The sequence below is a fragment of the Urocitellus parryii genome, chromosome 3 (assembly GCF_045843805.1).
Source record: "Urocitellus parryii isolate mUroPar1 chromosome 3, mUroPar1.hap1, whole genome shotgun sequence".
Lineage (NCBI taxonomy): Eukaryota > Metazoa > Chordata > Mammalia > Rodentia > Sciuridae > Urocitellus > Urocitellus parryii.
Window position 1 is genome coordinate 122,395,846 of NC_135533.1, and position 14,211 is coordinate 122,410,056.

The following is a 14,211-nucleotide window of genomic DNA, read 5'->3' on the forward strand; positions in this document are numbered from 1 at the left end:
CCCTAGAGGCGGGCTGCGCCAGAGCCAAGGCGCTCTGACAGGGAACACTCCCTGCAGCAGTGCGCAACAGACACTGCGAGCCCAGGAGGAAGCAAGCCAGGCACAGTGCCCCTGGTCTGCATGGGGCAGACCTTCCTCTGACGCCACTGCCCAGTGCCCAGCCCCACGGCTCGCCCACTCACAGCCTCATCACCCACCTGTTGGTAAGCGTTTTTTCCTCAACCTGATGTGTTTTTAAGCACAGCAACCTGACGGCTGGCGAGGCCAGCAGGAGGAAGAAAGCCCTGCGGCCACCCACAGCCTCATACACACCCCGTCCCAGCAGGTACTCTGCCAGGGTGAGCGGGAATCACGGCCCCCCACTCAAAGGACATGGCTCTCCACATGCCCCCGCTTGCAGAAGCACCCCGGCACATCCAGCCAACAGCAGGAGTCCACAGGTCCCAGGCTTCAGCCAGGTGACTGGACGCGAGTGGATGCTGAATCAGGACCTGGCTCCACACAGTAAGAAACGCGTCACAAACACAGAAATACCTTTCTGACAACACCGAGGCGTGCTTGGGGTTTTTCTGAAAGGGATTCATGCCGAGCCTGCAGTTCAGAGAATGAGACACGATCACTGCACAGAGAAAAACAGCACTGAGAACACGGGGGACAGGGCGCAGCCTGCCCAGTGGGGGACCCACAGAGGCTTGATTGGTGGGCTCCTCTTGCCAGCTGTGGTCTTCATCAGGTCAAAGTGGCTGCTGAAGAGCTGGGTGTGCGTGGCATTCTCGTCCTGGGCATAGATCTGGCTCGTGCGCAGGGGACGGTTGTTCTTACTCTGGAACAAAACAGAGGAGGGCACATGCGGCTGGTCTGCTGGCCAGGGTGTCCCTGAACCCGACTTCGCTTCCCTGCCCTAGCTCTGAGTGGCAACGGCACCATTAGAGCAGCACCATGAAGTGGTGGTCACTGCTCGTGGCTGCGCAGAGGTGCTTGGGGCCTCACAGTGGGTGAGGGCAGAGCAGGATGTGCCTTTCCTGGGCAGACCACCCCCCACAGGCGCTCAGGGGGCACTGTCAGCAGTGATGACCACCAACATGCCTTCCTCTACCTATGGTAGATGTGAGGGCAGAACCATCCAGGACGGCCACAAGCGCTTGTCCAGGGGATCGGCACCACGCGTGCCAGTCACCCTTCCCTCACGAGCCCTGCAGCTCAGCAAAGCCTCTCGGCCGTCGCACATGTGCTCTGGAGGCACAGAGAGCACCGCCTGCTCAGGACCATGGCCGTTCAGGAGGAGCCCAGGAAGCTCAGCGCCCCTTTCTGGCAGGGCCCTTCTGCTCGGCACCTCTGCACGAGGGCAGCCCCACAACCCCACGACCAGAGGCCCGTATGCTGACATGGTGATGGTCCAGGCACAGGCACGGCAGATAGGTGCACACATGTGGGCAGCTGTTGCTGGAGAAACCCCTAAGTTCAGAGGGCATGCTGAGAAAGCCCGACCTAGAAAACACTGGCCCTCGTCCTGACCACCACATGGGACCCTCTCCCATAGAACCAAGAGCCAGCCAGGGCAAGCAGGCGGACGTGCGGGTGGGCATGCCATATGCTCCACACCCAGGGCAAGGAGAGTGGGGCAGACATAGGACTGTCCAGCGAGGGACCTGCTGGCCCTGACTACGGCCTGCAGTGTCACAGCACTGCACAGGTGGTGAGCACTGGTGGGGGTTGAGTGAGTGCAGCGGCCCCCAGAGAAAACCACTGGCCACTGCTAGGCAGGTGCCCCACTGGGCCTGCCTTGTACCTCACAGAAGCAGCATCTTCACCCCACCACTGTGAGCCTGGCTCTGAGCCTTCGCCTCACAAACCAGGTAATAGGAGGAGACGTTCCAGCTTCCCAGTCCCACGGTGAGACAGTGGCTGTCAGCACGGGGCAGTGAGGAAGGACTTTCGTACTCTGACCAGCGTTCTCAGGAAGAACGTGGAGTGTCTGAAGCAGTGGCTATCAAGCAAGCCCAGGGGTGTCCTTGTCCTGGGCACAGTGATGGCTCCCCTGCAGAGGTCCTGGTTCTCACAAAATTGACCACACGAACACCCTGAAGGCCAGGACTGGATGCCTGCCTCTGCCCTGCCCTTCCTTGCCAGCCAAGGCTGCTGTGCTGATGGGAGCCCAGGCAATCTCTGCCCTGTTCCTGGAAAGGGACAGGGCATCTGTAAATGCTGGCCTGGTGAGCCATGTGCCCTCTGCCTGGGGCAGACAAGTAGTGAGGAGCTGTGAGCCGAGCCGGAGGCCCACCTCACACTCGCTCCCAGACAGCAGGCTGCAAGCCAAGCCCTGGGCCGGCACCCACCAGGCAGAGGAAGCAGGAGATGCCCTGCAGGAGCCATCATCAAAGCTACAGCCGAGCGCCTGGATGCAGTTTTCCAAATAGCAGCAGGACAGATGCAGGTGAGATAACACATCAAGGTTGCAGCCAGCACAGCCACGACCCTCACCGACCAGCTGGCATGGACCCCTCCAGGCTGCCCGTGAGCTGGGCACATGGACCGCTCCTTGAAGCTCCCATCAGAGCCCAGGGGCAGCCAGCTGCACACAGACATGCCCTCCCAAGGGCCGCGCGGCCAGCTCACCTTGCCCTCCTCTCTGGGAATGATGACGTTCTCGTAGCGGCTGCGGCACTGCTTGGAAGAGCGGTAGATACGGCTGCAGGAGTTAACGACATCGCTGACGAGATCCCAGTTGGGCGTGTGGGCAGGTGACACGATCGTGAGGTTCAGGGGAAGCTCAAGTAACTGCTTCACGGCCTGGAGGGCAGGGGCAGATTGCCAGTGCTGTCCGCCAGGCCCCATTCCAGGCCCCACCAGGCCCCACCCCAGGCCTGCACATGCCACAAACCTGTAGCAGGGCCCAGTCCTCGCCAATGAGCCACTCGGGGCTGTCCTGGGCAGGCTCCCCTGAGGACTTGACGCAGGTGGGCAGGGGCTTGGCGAAGGGCGCCTGCTGCTTGAGCAGCAGGTTCTTTTTCTGCTCCTTGCCTTCACGCCGCATCTTCAGCATGCCCGGCGTTGCCCGGTCAAACAGGGATCGGGGTGGGACGACTGCCTCCCCGTGCCGCTGCTTCTTCTTCCTGCCTGCAGCTAACCAGAGGCTGGCTTCAGGGAAGGGATGCCAGGGACAAGGGGTCGGCAGGGGAGACAGGGCAGGAGGGCCACCACGGGGCACCAGGACTGAGGGGCTCGGGAGGGACTGCTACAGGACAAACTGCCTCACTGGGAATGGGGACACGTGGACGTGGGACAAGAGATCACAGATGAGCCTATGGTCGCCACCCCCTGGCAGAGGCAGGAAACCACAGCTACTTGAGACGGGCTGTGGCAACCTGGGACACAGCCGTGGAGCACACACCCGAGGGGTCTGTCTTGTGCCGCTTGCGCTCCTTCCTCACATACACGGGGGGCAGCTTGGCCTCTGGGATGGGTGTGGCCTCATACATGAGACACATGACAGAGTCAATGTACACGTCGTTGTCATCCTGGGGTGGGGTAGGTGGGGTCCAGAGCTGCGCAGAGAGACTCCTGTGAGCCACAGAGCTGTGGAGGGTTGGCCGCTTGGGCACAAGCTGAGGGCGGTTACTTACAGGCATGACCTCTGTCTGTCCGTCGGCATCTTCGTAGACATATTCCTGCACAAAGTGGACAAGTTAAAAGACCCAGCCAAGTCTTAACCCCGTGCTATGCAGCACCACCCATCCACTCTCACTTACTCCTGTCTCTGGAGTAAGTCTGAGTAGTGCAACTGAGACTTCAAGTGTCTCACCCATGGCTGGCAATTCGCTGTAGGGAAAGCCAGCATCTAACTGTGCACCCCCTCAAGTACAAGAGGCGAGGAAGGTGGTCCCAGGTGTAGCTGAGGTGCACAGCCTGCAACAGGCCGGCGGGAACAGAGAGCCCAGGTGCAGGGGGGGCCATACCATGCTGTAGGCGTCCTCCCGCGTGTAGGTAAGCAGCTCTGCCTCCTCCTGCTCCTGCTGCAGCTGGGCCTCCCTCTCCTGCAGGATCTGGGCATTGTGGGCCTCCCAGTCCCTTACCGATGTCAGGACTGAGTCCTGCTGGGAGGATGGGGAAGGACATCAGAACCAGAGCTGGAAGTGCTGCCGCCAGCCGGGCGCTCAGAACCTGGCAGGCCAAGCTGCGTCCAATCAGACAGGACCATTCAGGGAGAGGGGAGGGCTCAGGCGGCTCAGCACTGCTGGGTTGAGGCTCTGTCCTTTTAATTTAATGAAATCACATTTACTTCCAATCAAAGTCAACACTCAAAAAATCTGAAACTCCTCACATGTGAAATGGTCACAAGCTGACTCTTACCTCACTATTTCTCTCTCTCTCTTGGTCAACAGTTGTATGGAATAATTCCAGGTAATTCAAAGCATACTTTTCAATTGGTGTGAGCTATTTCAAAAACACATATTTTTAAAATAGGGTTAGGAGCAAGTTAGTAAAAGTTAATAAGGTTCTTTATAAAATGTGCTCACCAATATGTCACTCAAAAAAGTGCTCTAGGGCTGGGGATACAGCTCAATTGGTAGAGCACTTGCATTGCAATGCACAAGGCCCTGGGTTCAATCCCCAGCACCACAAAAAAACAGACTGGAAAAAAGTGCTCTAAGTATTTTAAGAAAGCATCAGAATCCTAAGACGTTCAGCTTAAGAAGCAACTCCACCATGCCCACACCTGCTCCATGAGGTCTGCCAGCTCCTCCAGCTGCGAAGGCTCCTCCTCACACCTGGAGCTGCCCACCTCTGAGGTCGACAGGCCAGCGCTTGCTCCGGGCACTGCTTCCTCTGCGGCCTTCTGTGTGTCCTCCTCCAGATCCTCAATGCTCTTGAGGGCCTGAAGAGAGTCTGCCTTAGCCCACCGAGACGCTCTTCCAACAGAGACGTGTGTGTGGCAGCATGCCAGTCCCTGGGAGTAGCCAGTGGAAGGACCAGGCTCCCGGGAACACAGAAAGTGGATTCGAGGAACCTTGGGGGGGGGGGGTTACTGGGAGTGACATGGGTCAAATAAATGATGCTGCGGGATCCCACGGCTATGTGTGGAGCACCCTTGGGTTCCAGTAAAAAGGAAAATGGGAGAGGTGGGGGAGACAACCCAATTTAAAACAAATAGAGAAACCTGACCAAGCACTTTATTTTGAAAGCATCAGGGGATTAAGCGTGGGCCAGTGGAAGAGCATCCGCCTAGCATAGGCAAACCCCTGGGTCAGAACCCAGCGCCACAGGGGCTGGGGAAACATCCAAACTGCCATGAACACAAGGGGGTGTTCAAATGTATTACTCAACAGCAAGACGCAAATTAAAGCCGCTGCCAAAGACTATCACAAGTCCCCCAGGCCAGCACCCAGCCCTGGAAGGGTGCAAGATGCTGCAGGCAGGGGAATGGGTACCATATGCCCTCTGTACACCACAGGCTGCTCCAGCACTCATCGTGCACACCTGCTGGCCCACCTGCAGTACCCCACCCCGGGGCTCGTGCCTCGTAGGAATCTGTTTTCACATTCACATGTATTCGTGCACAAGACAATGGGAACAGCTTCAAAACAGAGCCCACCACGCTAGGACAGCAGGTCTGAGCGACGAGCTAAGTGCTCACCCAGCAGAAGGCTCCCCAGAAAGACAGCAGGCGGACTCGCACCATGCAGAGCAGGGGCCCAGTCAGGGTCCACTTACACCAAACTCAAACTAGCTGTGACCAGCCCTCCCTCTGAGGGTCGCCTCTGGGTGGTGACTAAGGGTGACAGCCATGTGTGTCACTTAGTCAAACGCATCCAGCTGGAGCTTTGTGAGGCACACGCTCTGCATGTTTTCAGACCTCAACAGAAATCTTCCTTGAAGCTCCCTTCAGGCACAACCCCCTCTTCCCCCATGAGCGTGGCCCTGCAGCTGCACCCTGGTCACCAGAGGCAAGTTCCGGGTGTATATGCCCACAACAGCAGAAGGTTACTCTATCAGTCTCTAGCCGCAGTGCTGGCCCCTGCTGGAGCAGCAGCCCTCCTCTCACGCCCCACAACAAGTCATGCCCCACAACAAGTCCCATCCCACCACTGCCCACTCTGTCCCGCAGCCTGCTGTGACCCAGCCTCAACACAGGAGCCAGAACAATTGCTCCACACAAACTTGGGCCAGGTCCTGGCAATACTGCACCCTTGGGGGCCCTTCCCGACAGGCCTCACCCCTGCCCCACCCTGGTTTTTTGGGTGCAACGCTTGTGAGCTGGCCTGCTGTCCTGTCTGCACTCCTCACCTGAAGGTGAGCCTCGTCAAGTGGGACTCCCACCCTGCCCACCGCTGCCCCACTTCCTGCCACAGTGCTGACACACGGCGAGACACTTAGCACAGTGGAAATGCTGTATGTAGACAAGCTGTGCTGCTCTGACCAGAGCCAGACAGGCTGTGAGGCACAGGCCATGGCAGGTGGGACCTCAGACATGCATCCTGGCCTAGGCAACGGGAACCTGAACAGCTGCACAGTCACCACTTGGAAAGGCTGTCTCCCTACTATCACTCTCCTGCTAACATCACCTGTTTTTAAACATAAATACAGAACCATCTCTAAGACATTTCTGGGTGACGGAAATCATATATAGGAAGCTTCTGGAAGGGAACATGAGAACTTGCTGTCCCAGAGTGGGGAAGGAGGGTCCAGTGGGAAGTTTGGCAGCCTGCAGGGAGACCCTGCTGCCCTCACCTCTGGAGTTAGTACTCCAGGTTGCCAGCTTTCAGTGCCCAAGGGCTTGTGCTGGGAGGCAGTATGGCTCTGTGTGGCCAGCACGGCCTACAGGGAAGAGCAGAGTGGTGCGGGGCTGCACGGGCAGGGTCTGTCACCCACCATCCACTACTCACAGCTTTCTAAGAGATAAGCAAGTTGGGAAGCCAGTGGCCACCCTGCAGCCGATGGTGGATGAGTGGCACTTGGTGCTTCACTGGCAGGGACACTGGAAGGCAGGCCCAGAAAGAGGGTCTGGAGGGAAGAAGCCCCTCCCTGGATGGGTGGGAGGAAGCAGGAGCTCAGGGAGGAGGGGGGCAGGGACCTGTGCATAGTCAGAATCAGCAGACAGAGGGGTCCCTGAAGCCAGTCTGGGATGTGTCCACACAGCTGACCACCCAGAGGGCACCAGCTTAGAGCCCCCCTGTCCTTACACTTGAAGAGTGACCAAGGGATGATGGAGGTGTGTGACACTTAATCTACGTGGGGGGATGAATGAGGTGTGTGGTGGGCCCTTTTCCCCATGCCTTCAGCACCAGCTGCGAGCTCGATCCTGCAGCTTGGTGGCCACATGGTTGCAGGCTGCTCCAGTCAGAGGAGTTGCAGGGGACACAGGAGACTGCTGATGTGCCCCAGGCTCCTCCTCCCACTCCCTCTGCACTCCTTCAGCCCCTGGATGGCAGATGGCAGGGAAGGAGGCCAGGGCACATGGCCAGGAGCCAAGGCTGAGCGCTCAGACACCCTTGAGGGAGTGTGCCAGCTGCCAAGCCCCGCAGATGCCCTCAGCCTGCAGGGAGACCCTGCTGTCCTCACCTCTATGAATGGCCTGGCGATCTTGGGCGCGATGGTTTCGCTGACAGTAGGCTCCTGAGAGAGCACCACAAACTCCTCGGCTTTCACTGGGAACCCGGTGTCATCCAGTGGGGAGTGAACCTCAAATAGCTCCTGGATGGTCCGCTGTACACAGAGGAGAGGTCACTCGGCAGGAATGCACAAAGAAACCACCAGACAGCCGCCGCCCCCCCCCCCACCCCGCACCTGCACACTGGGCACACCTGGGTCAGGAAGGCCATGGAGTAGTCGTTGCCCTGCGCTGCCACTTCTCGGATCAGATCCTTTGTTCCGTTTTTCAACAGTTTCTCTTCAATCGAGTTGCCACTCACAAGCCTGGCGCAAAAGGACATACAAAAGGCAGCCTGAGACCTGGGGACGTGGCCAGGCCAGGCCAGGCAGGTGCAGGGGGCCAGAGCTGCCCCAGCCGACAGCCCCGATGGCCCTCCGCCTCAGCTCCTGTGCTGGGGGCGAGGGGGCCAGTCTTGACCCGGGGTCATTCCACTGCACCTGCTGAGGTGCTCATGGGACACGACTCTTCACCCCAGCAGGACAGTGAGCAGGCAGGCCCATGGCAGATGCTGCCCTCACGTGACAGGCAATGGAACAAGGGCCCCGAAAGTGGTCTAGGCACAGCCATCAGTCTGTCACCTTCCCACAATGCCCTTCTGCTTTAAAATCTTAAAGGCTAAAACTAAGAAAGCGCAGATTAAAAAATTAAAGGTTTTCAAAAGGGATCAAGTAGAATTTTCCCTGAAATTCCAAACTCAGGAACCTAAACGGAAACCACTCAGAAGGGCACAGAAAGTGATAATCAGAAGTTCCTGGAGAAACTCAGTGCCCAGGCCACAGAAGAGAGAAGAAGTGAGTGAAGGACAGTGGTCCTGGGAAGAAGACATGGAATGTGCTCATCATGCTGGCGTCTGCTCACCAGACCCTACAAAAGCACAAAGGGAAAACTCACCTGGGCCCAGTGTGACCCTGCCTCCACCTTAGCCCACAGGCTCTAAGCAAAGCAGGCCCTGGGCAGCACCAGCACACCTGGCTAAGCAGGCATCTCCCAGGCCCACCCAGGGAGCCTCCTCCAGGCTCAGGACCTGGCACCATCTGCCCACCGTGTCCTGACCCACACTGGAGAGCATACCACAGAACCCCCAATGATCTGTTGTCCACTGGCTGCTCTACCATAGTGTGGCTATCCCTGGCAACAGCCCCCATGGCTCCTGCTCTGTGCCACATGTGGGCAAAGCCACAGCCAGCAGCCTCACATGGCTGGGGAGGTCCTTTGGCTGCCTGTCTTTACCCACGGGAGACCTCCTCCTCCTACCTGCCACGGAGCTGCTGTCCCAAGCTGCTCCACTGGTTGAACTGCCTCTGCACACTGAGGTCTCCGCCTCCCTTTAACAGTAAGAGCATCCTGCGCCTTCCCTCTCGATGGCAGGAGAGCTGCAAGCAGCCCTCCTTGTCTATGGCCCACCACCTGCTTCTGTCCACGGCAGCTTCTTGCTATGTTAACTTTTATTTTGTTTCTGTCAATACTCCTTTTTTTTCCTGCCCAGGTTTTGCGGCCAAGGCTACAGAACTGCCCCCTGGACTCACCCTCAGGGTCCACATGGTGCCAGGTTCTGAGGTGGGCAACAGTGGCCAGTTGCACCCTGACCCTCGGGGCAGCAAGGCGTGTGAGAACACCCCATGAATGGGCGTCATACCATCATCCTTCAGGGATTCAAAAACATGGAAAAGGCCTTTTTTCTATTTTTCTCCAATTAGCTACATTTGGCCAGTTACACTTTCTATGCTTCAAGTTAACAACAAATCTAAATTCTCTCAACGGATGGTTTGTATTTCCCAACAGGTGAAGTAACCCAAACCGTGACTCCCCACTGAGCTGCGGGCGCTCCAGGGAGGTGCAGCAGCGGCACCCACACCGCCACACCTCATTGCGTGCACTCGACACTGCTGCCCAGGGCTCTTACCTGTATATGTGGATGTCCTTGCACCTCCCGATCCGGTCACACCACTCCTGGGCCTTGGCATCCATCACTGGGTTGAGGTCATTGTCATAGAAGACCACGGTGTCCGCCTCCACAAGGCTTATGCCTGTGGCACGGCTATGGGTGGAGAGCAGAGCACAGAAAACCCGCCTGTCTCTGTTGAAACTCCGCATCAGCTCCTGAGAAAGGGCAGAATGCTCAGTTAGCACGCCCAGAAAACTCAGAAGGGCCTCCGGTGTTCCAAAGTCACCAACACTGCAGTGACCTACATCACCATTCCTGTAGCCACGCCTGTGATCCCTGCTGCTTGGGAGAAGAGGCAGGATGACCACAAGCCCAAGACCAACCTGGGCAACTCAGCAAAACCCCACCCCAAGATACTGTAGAATAAAGGTGTGTGTGTGTTGGGGGGGGGCAGCTCAGCAGCAGGGCACCTGCCCAGCATCATAGAGCTCTGAGCCTGGAAATGACAAGACTGCTTGGTTTGGCTCCACGTGACACAAGTCCAGGGGAAAGCGACACCACAGTGTCACCTCTCACGCTCTGCTCTTCCCGCCTGTGAATCGCCTCCCACTGTGATCAGAAGCACCTCTGAGCACTGAGGAGCGCAGGACGTCAGGCAGCCCCCACCCCAAGCATTAACTGTCAGCTCAGCCTGTGGCCCACGAGATCAGAGCCTTGTGGGGAGGCACGTGCTTTCTCTTATATCCTCAGGCAATGCCAGGGCACTTCACAGGCAAAAAAGCCCCTGGAGTAAGGCTGAGGACGGAAAATCCAGTCCGTGCAGAGACCCTCCTGCCCACTCAAGACCATGACCTGAGGGCTGGGGATGTGGCTCAAGCGGTAGCGCGCTCGCCTGGCATGCGTGCGGCCCGGGTTCGATCCTCAGCACCACATACCAACAAAGATGTTGTGTTCGCCGAGAAATAAAAAATAAATACTAAATATTCTCTCTCTCTCCTCTCTCACTCTCTCTTTAAAAAAAAAAAAAAAAAAAGACCATGACCTGAAATGGCAACTTGAAAGCTTCTTTGTAAAATATCTCCACACCAGAACAAGACCTAAGAGTTAACCGATCCTCCTCCTTCAAAAAACTACATAAGCTGGGTGCGGGGACACTCGCCTGTGATCCTAGCAATTTGGGAGGCTGAGGCCGGAGGATTGAGAGTTCAAAGCCAGCCTCAGCATATTAGCAAGGTGCTTGGCAACTCAGTGAGACTCTGTCTCTAAATAAATAATAAAAAAAATTACATAAAATTTGCAAAACTACTGCCAGGAACACCAGCTAGCTAGCCCCTCCCTTCTGGGACTGTCCCCATGTGTGTCCACCACAATGAAACCTGCGCATGCTATGAGACGTGGGCAGGTGACACACCCCCCCCAGCACGTGCTCTCCACACAGGAGCACCCCACGGGTGCACTGCTGCTGTCCCAGGGGGTCCTGGGGCGGGTTGGTGGGCCAGCCATCTGTCCACCTCAAGGTGAACTACAGTGTCATGCTGCCTTCCATAAAGTCACGTCAGGGCAACGCCTGGCAGCATGTGCAGTGGGTCTCACACCCGAGGAATCAGAGCAATGTCTAGCCAATCTGATATGCAAAAAATAGGCACGTGCTTCAACCCTAAGTCACCCCAGAGCCACCTTCTGCAGTATGACATCGTCTGGCAGTGACGGCAGGTCAGTGCCTTGTCCTGTTGGGCAGTACGGCCCATGCTAAGAACATCAAGGGAGGAGACAGACTTGCTGCACTCACACTCCTGGGAGGATCAGGGCGACAGTCTACATGGCACACAGAAATGAGGTCCCTAGAGGGAACGTGAACCAGTGCCACTGGGTCACAAATGACTCAAGGTGACGCGTTTCTTACCTGCCGCTGCTCACTGTTGGCGTTTTCATCAATTCTTATATAGGTGAGATAATGGAAGTTCAAGAACATCTCTAGAATGTCTAGCATGAGAACCATCTGGGATAAAATAAGCACCCGACGTCCTTCGGACTTTAGCTTCTGGAGCAAGACAGCTAAAGCTTCTAACTTTCCTAGGAGACAACACCAAGAGCACCCTGCAGTCAGGCAGGTGCATTTCATGCAGCAAACCATGTGGGCAGGGCATCCGCCTACCTGAGTCGAACTGCACCAGCCTCAGCTCGGGGAACTGCAGTGAGCGCAGGGCAGTCAGCTGCCGCAGCTGCTGCGCATAGGGGGCAGTGTGCTCTCGCAGTCGCTGCCTCAAGGTCCACAGCCTGCGTCGGTATAAAGTGGGTGGCCTGGCCACCCACAGGGAAGGGGGTGTGGCCACCACCGGAGGGATCACACAGGCCACCCTGCAGAGCAGAAAGCACAAAGCATACGCCATCACATCACTGCGTGGCACCCAGGGCCCCCTGGCAGGCAGAGAGGTCCAGACGGAGGAGGGCAGAGCTACCTGGCAACAAGTGTGGCAGAGGACAAGGGCATACATCAGGCATTAGGAACAATGCCCTGCGTGGCCTGAGCAGGCCTGACAGTGCAGGGGAAGACAGCCTCTGGGCCACTTCAGACAGCCCAGGCTGCAAGAACCAGCTCAGGGTGTCATAGGCCATAGAGCCAGCTCACAGGTGGCCCCATTTGCCTGAAGTTCCTGCCCATCTGGGAATCTGGGGGCAGGGGCACGCTGTGTTTTAGATGTGATCCCTAGGGCTACTGCAGACACCATGCAGAGGTCGGGTGGAAGGACCCTGCTGATAGCAGGACCATGCCATGGCCAGCCTGACCCCTCCAGGTCACCTGCGCCAGAAAAGCCCTTCCTGTGAACATCAGCTGAGCCTGGACTTTCAATGACTTGCTCCCAGATGTGTTCACATGGAAAGGCTGTCTACAAACTGCAAGGGCAAGCAGCACTTGAAAGAAAGGAGAGTCTACCAGAACAAGAGGCCAATGGCCAATCACACCAGGCCGGGAGGGGCTGGCACTGGCCTGCTCAGCCCTAGGAAAGTGCTCCCAGTTTCCTACCCCCCACCCGCCCCCGTTATCTATCCCTGACCTGAGACCTGAAACAGGCACACACTGAAAGCTGAGCTCAGGGTCTGGAGCAGAACCTCCCTTTAGACAGGGAGTAATGGGGAAAATGTAGTCAGCCAAAGAAGGGGAATCAGTCCCTGATGCTGAGCCCAGACATCAGGGCCACACACATGGGCTGCACCTGAGGTCAGCACCGACAGAAGTGAGCCCAGATTCCAGGGGCTCGAGCCTGGAGCCTGCAGCACTCCAGCACTCGGCTTGTTCTCGACCAAGGCTTGCTCCAAGCTCAACCCTTGTGATATTTGATTGTACATGTAGTTATTTTCAAACTGCTTTTCTAGGAGAGCAGGAGGAAGCTGAGCAGAAGTACAGGACACGGTGTGCCATGGCCCTGCCCCCAGCACTGCCAACATTCAAAGAGGGATACCCAGCCAACAGTTCTCTGGTCCTAAAGCTACAGACCGCCAACAATGGCTTCAAACACTCCTAAGGGGCAACTCAGGGAGACGAGCAGAGAATAAGAAAATCCAACCTAGAAAACTACCAGGGTGCGGCACTACGAGGGAGCAGAGACCAAGGCCTCTCCCTACCTGGACCCCGCCTTACCTGTCCAGAACGTCCTGCAGGGACTCCTGGCGTCGATTCAAGCTCAAAATCAGATCACCCACGCTTCTCGAGGGGGTTAAGGGAAAGCTCACTGGCCCCGACCTCTTTCCCAAGCTGCGGTCAACGGGTGTGGGCCAGGGCACCCTTCCCCAGCCAGGCAGGGAGCAGATGCGTAGCAAGTCCCTGCCGTAAATGGGGGCCTGGGAACAGCGCCGCTCATTGACCATGTGGACCTGATCCAGCCGCTCCTTCAGAAGCCTGCTCTTCTCCTCCTTTACCAAAAACACAGGTGAAACATGGTCACTGGACAAAAGCATGGCCAGGCGCCTCCCCAGCACCGGGCACAGCCTGGTGTCAGTGCCAGCATCTGCAGCCCTAGGAGCAAGAGCACCAGGCTTCCTTCCTCTCCAGGACTCGGGCGAGCGCATCAGTGCTGGGGAAGGGTTGTGACCAGAGCTCACGCTCTCTTCTTTCACTAGTTAGGGTGTGTTTAAAAAATCAAAATTCTGGGGATGACCTTGAGCCCTCAAAGCAAGATGGCAGTTTTTTTGAGGCTGAGAGTCCTCTAAGGAAGCTGAACTCTCGTCAAGTCTGCTCCTGGGTCAGCATCTCCAGGGCCGACTGCCCGGGGTGTGGAGCACGGAACGTGTCCCACTGGCTCCAGGGCGCAGCCCCCATGGGCCAGCAAGAGAGCTGTCACTGCTCTGCTTGGGGCATGAACCCATGCTCCCGGGCTGCAACCCTCACTCTCCTGTCACCGGGGCCAGCATGAGCTGCTGCTGTGTTCCTGGGGACACACAGCAGAAAGCCATCAAGTCAGCTTTTGGGCACTGTGGGCTGTAACCACTGCTGGGCCGACACTCCAACCATCGTGACAGGTGTCAGAAGTGGCTGTTCGTGGTGGGTTCTTTGCCACCTCAAGGACTGACTATGCCTCTCGCCCTGTTCGCCAGGCCACTCAGCCCCAGCAGGGAGAAAATGGCAGTGAGCCCCATGGTGCAGACCTTCACTTGAACACCTGCTTATTTTTAGAAC

At 57.3% G+C, this 14,211-nt stretch overlaps 1 protein-coding gene and 1 non-coding gene across 5 annotated transcripts in view; both read right to left on the minus strand.

Annotated features, from left to right (window-relative positions):
* Ep400 (E1A binding protein p400) overlaps positions 1 to 14,211 on the minus strand; it is a 94,558-nt gene that overhangs the window by 17,863 nt on the left and 62,484 nt on the right. For 2 of the 4 annotated variants that reach the window (XM_026409635.2, XM_026409632.2), the window contains 15 exons: positions 13,177 to 13,448; positions 11,692 to 11,894; positions 11,440 to 11,609; positions 9,555 to 9,751; positions 7,803 to 7,914; positions 7,561 to 7,704; positions 4,718 to 4,876; positions 4,351 to 4,434; positions 3,957 to 4,091; positions 3,624 to 3,668; positions 3,392 to 3,545; positions 2,882 to 3,123; positions 2,617 to 2,790; positions 687 to 823; positions 535 to 591 (listed from right to left, as the gene is read on the minus strand). In XM_026409635.2, the coding sequence (XP_026265420.2) occupies positions 535 to 591; positions 687 to 823; positions 2,617 to 2,790; positions 2,882 to 3,123; positions 3,392 to 3,545; positions 3,624 to 3,668; positions 3,957 to 4,091; positions 4,351 to 4,434; positions 4,718 to 4,876; positions 7,561 to 7,704; positions 7,803 to 7,914; positions 9,555 to 9,751; positions 11,440 to 11,609; positions 11,692 to 11,894; positions 13,177 to 13,448 (2,285 nt within the window). Of the gene's footprint in view, positions 1 to 534; positions 592 to 686; positions 824 to 2,616; positions 2,791 to 2,881; positions 3,124 to 3,391; positions 3,546 to 3,623; positions 3,669 to 3,956; positions 4,095 to 4,350; positions 4,435 to 4,717; positions 4,877 to 7,560; positions 7,705 to 7,802; positions 7,915 to 9,554; positions 9,752 to 11,439; positions 11,610 to 11,691; positions 11,895 to 13,176; positions 13,449 to 14,211 lie in introns of all 4 variants that reach the window. The other 2 variants (XM_026409634.2, XM_077796060.1) reach the window with 1 other exon arrangement.
* LOC113197399 (small nucleolar RNA SNORA49) lies at positions 10,214 to 10,340 on the minus strand. Its single transcript, XR_003302692.1, has one exon. It is a non-coding gene; the product is annotated as a small nucleolar RNA SNORA49 (small nucleolar RNA).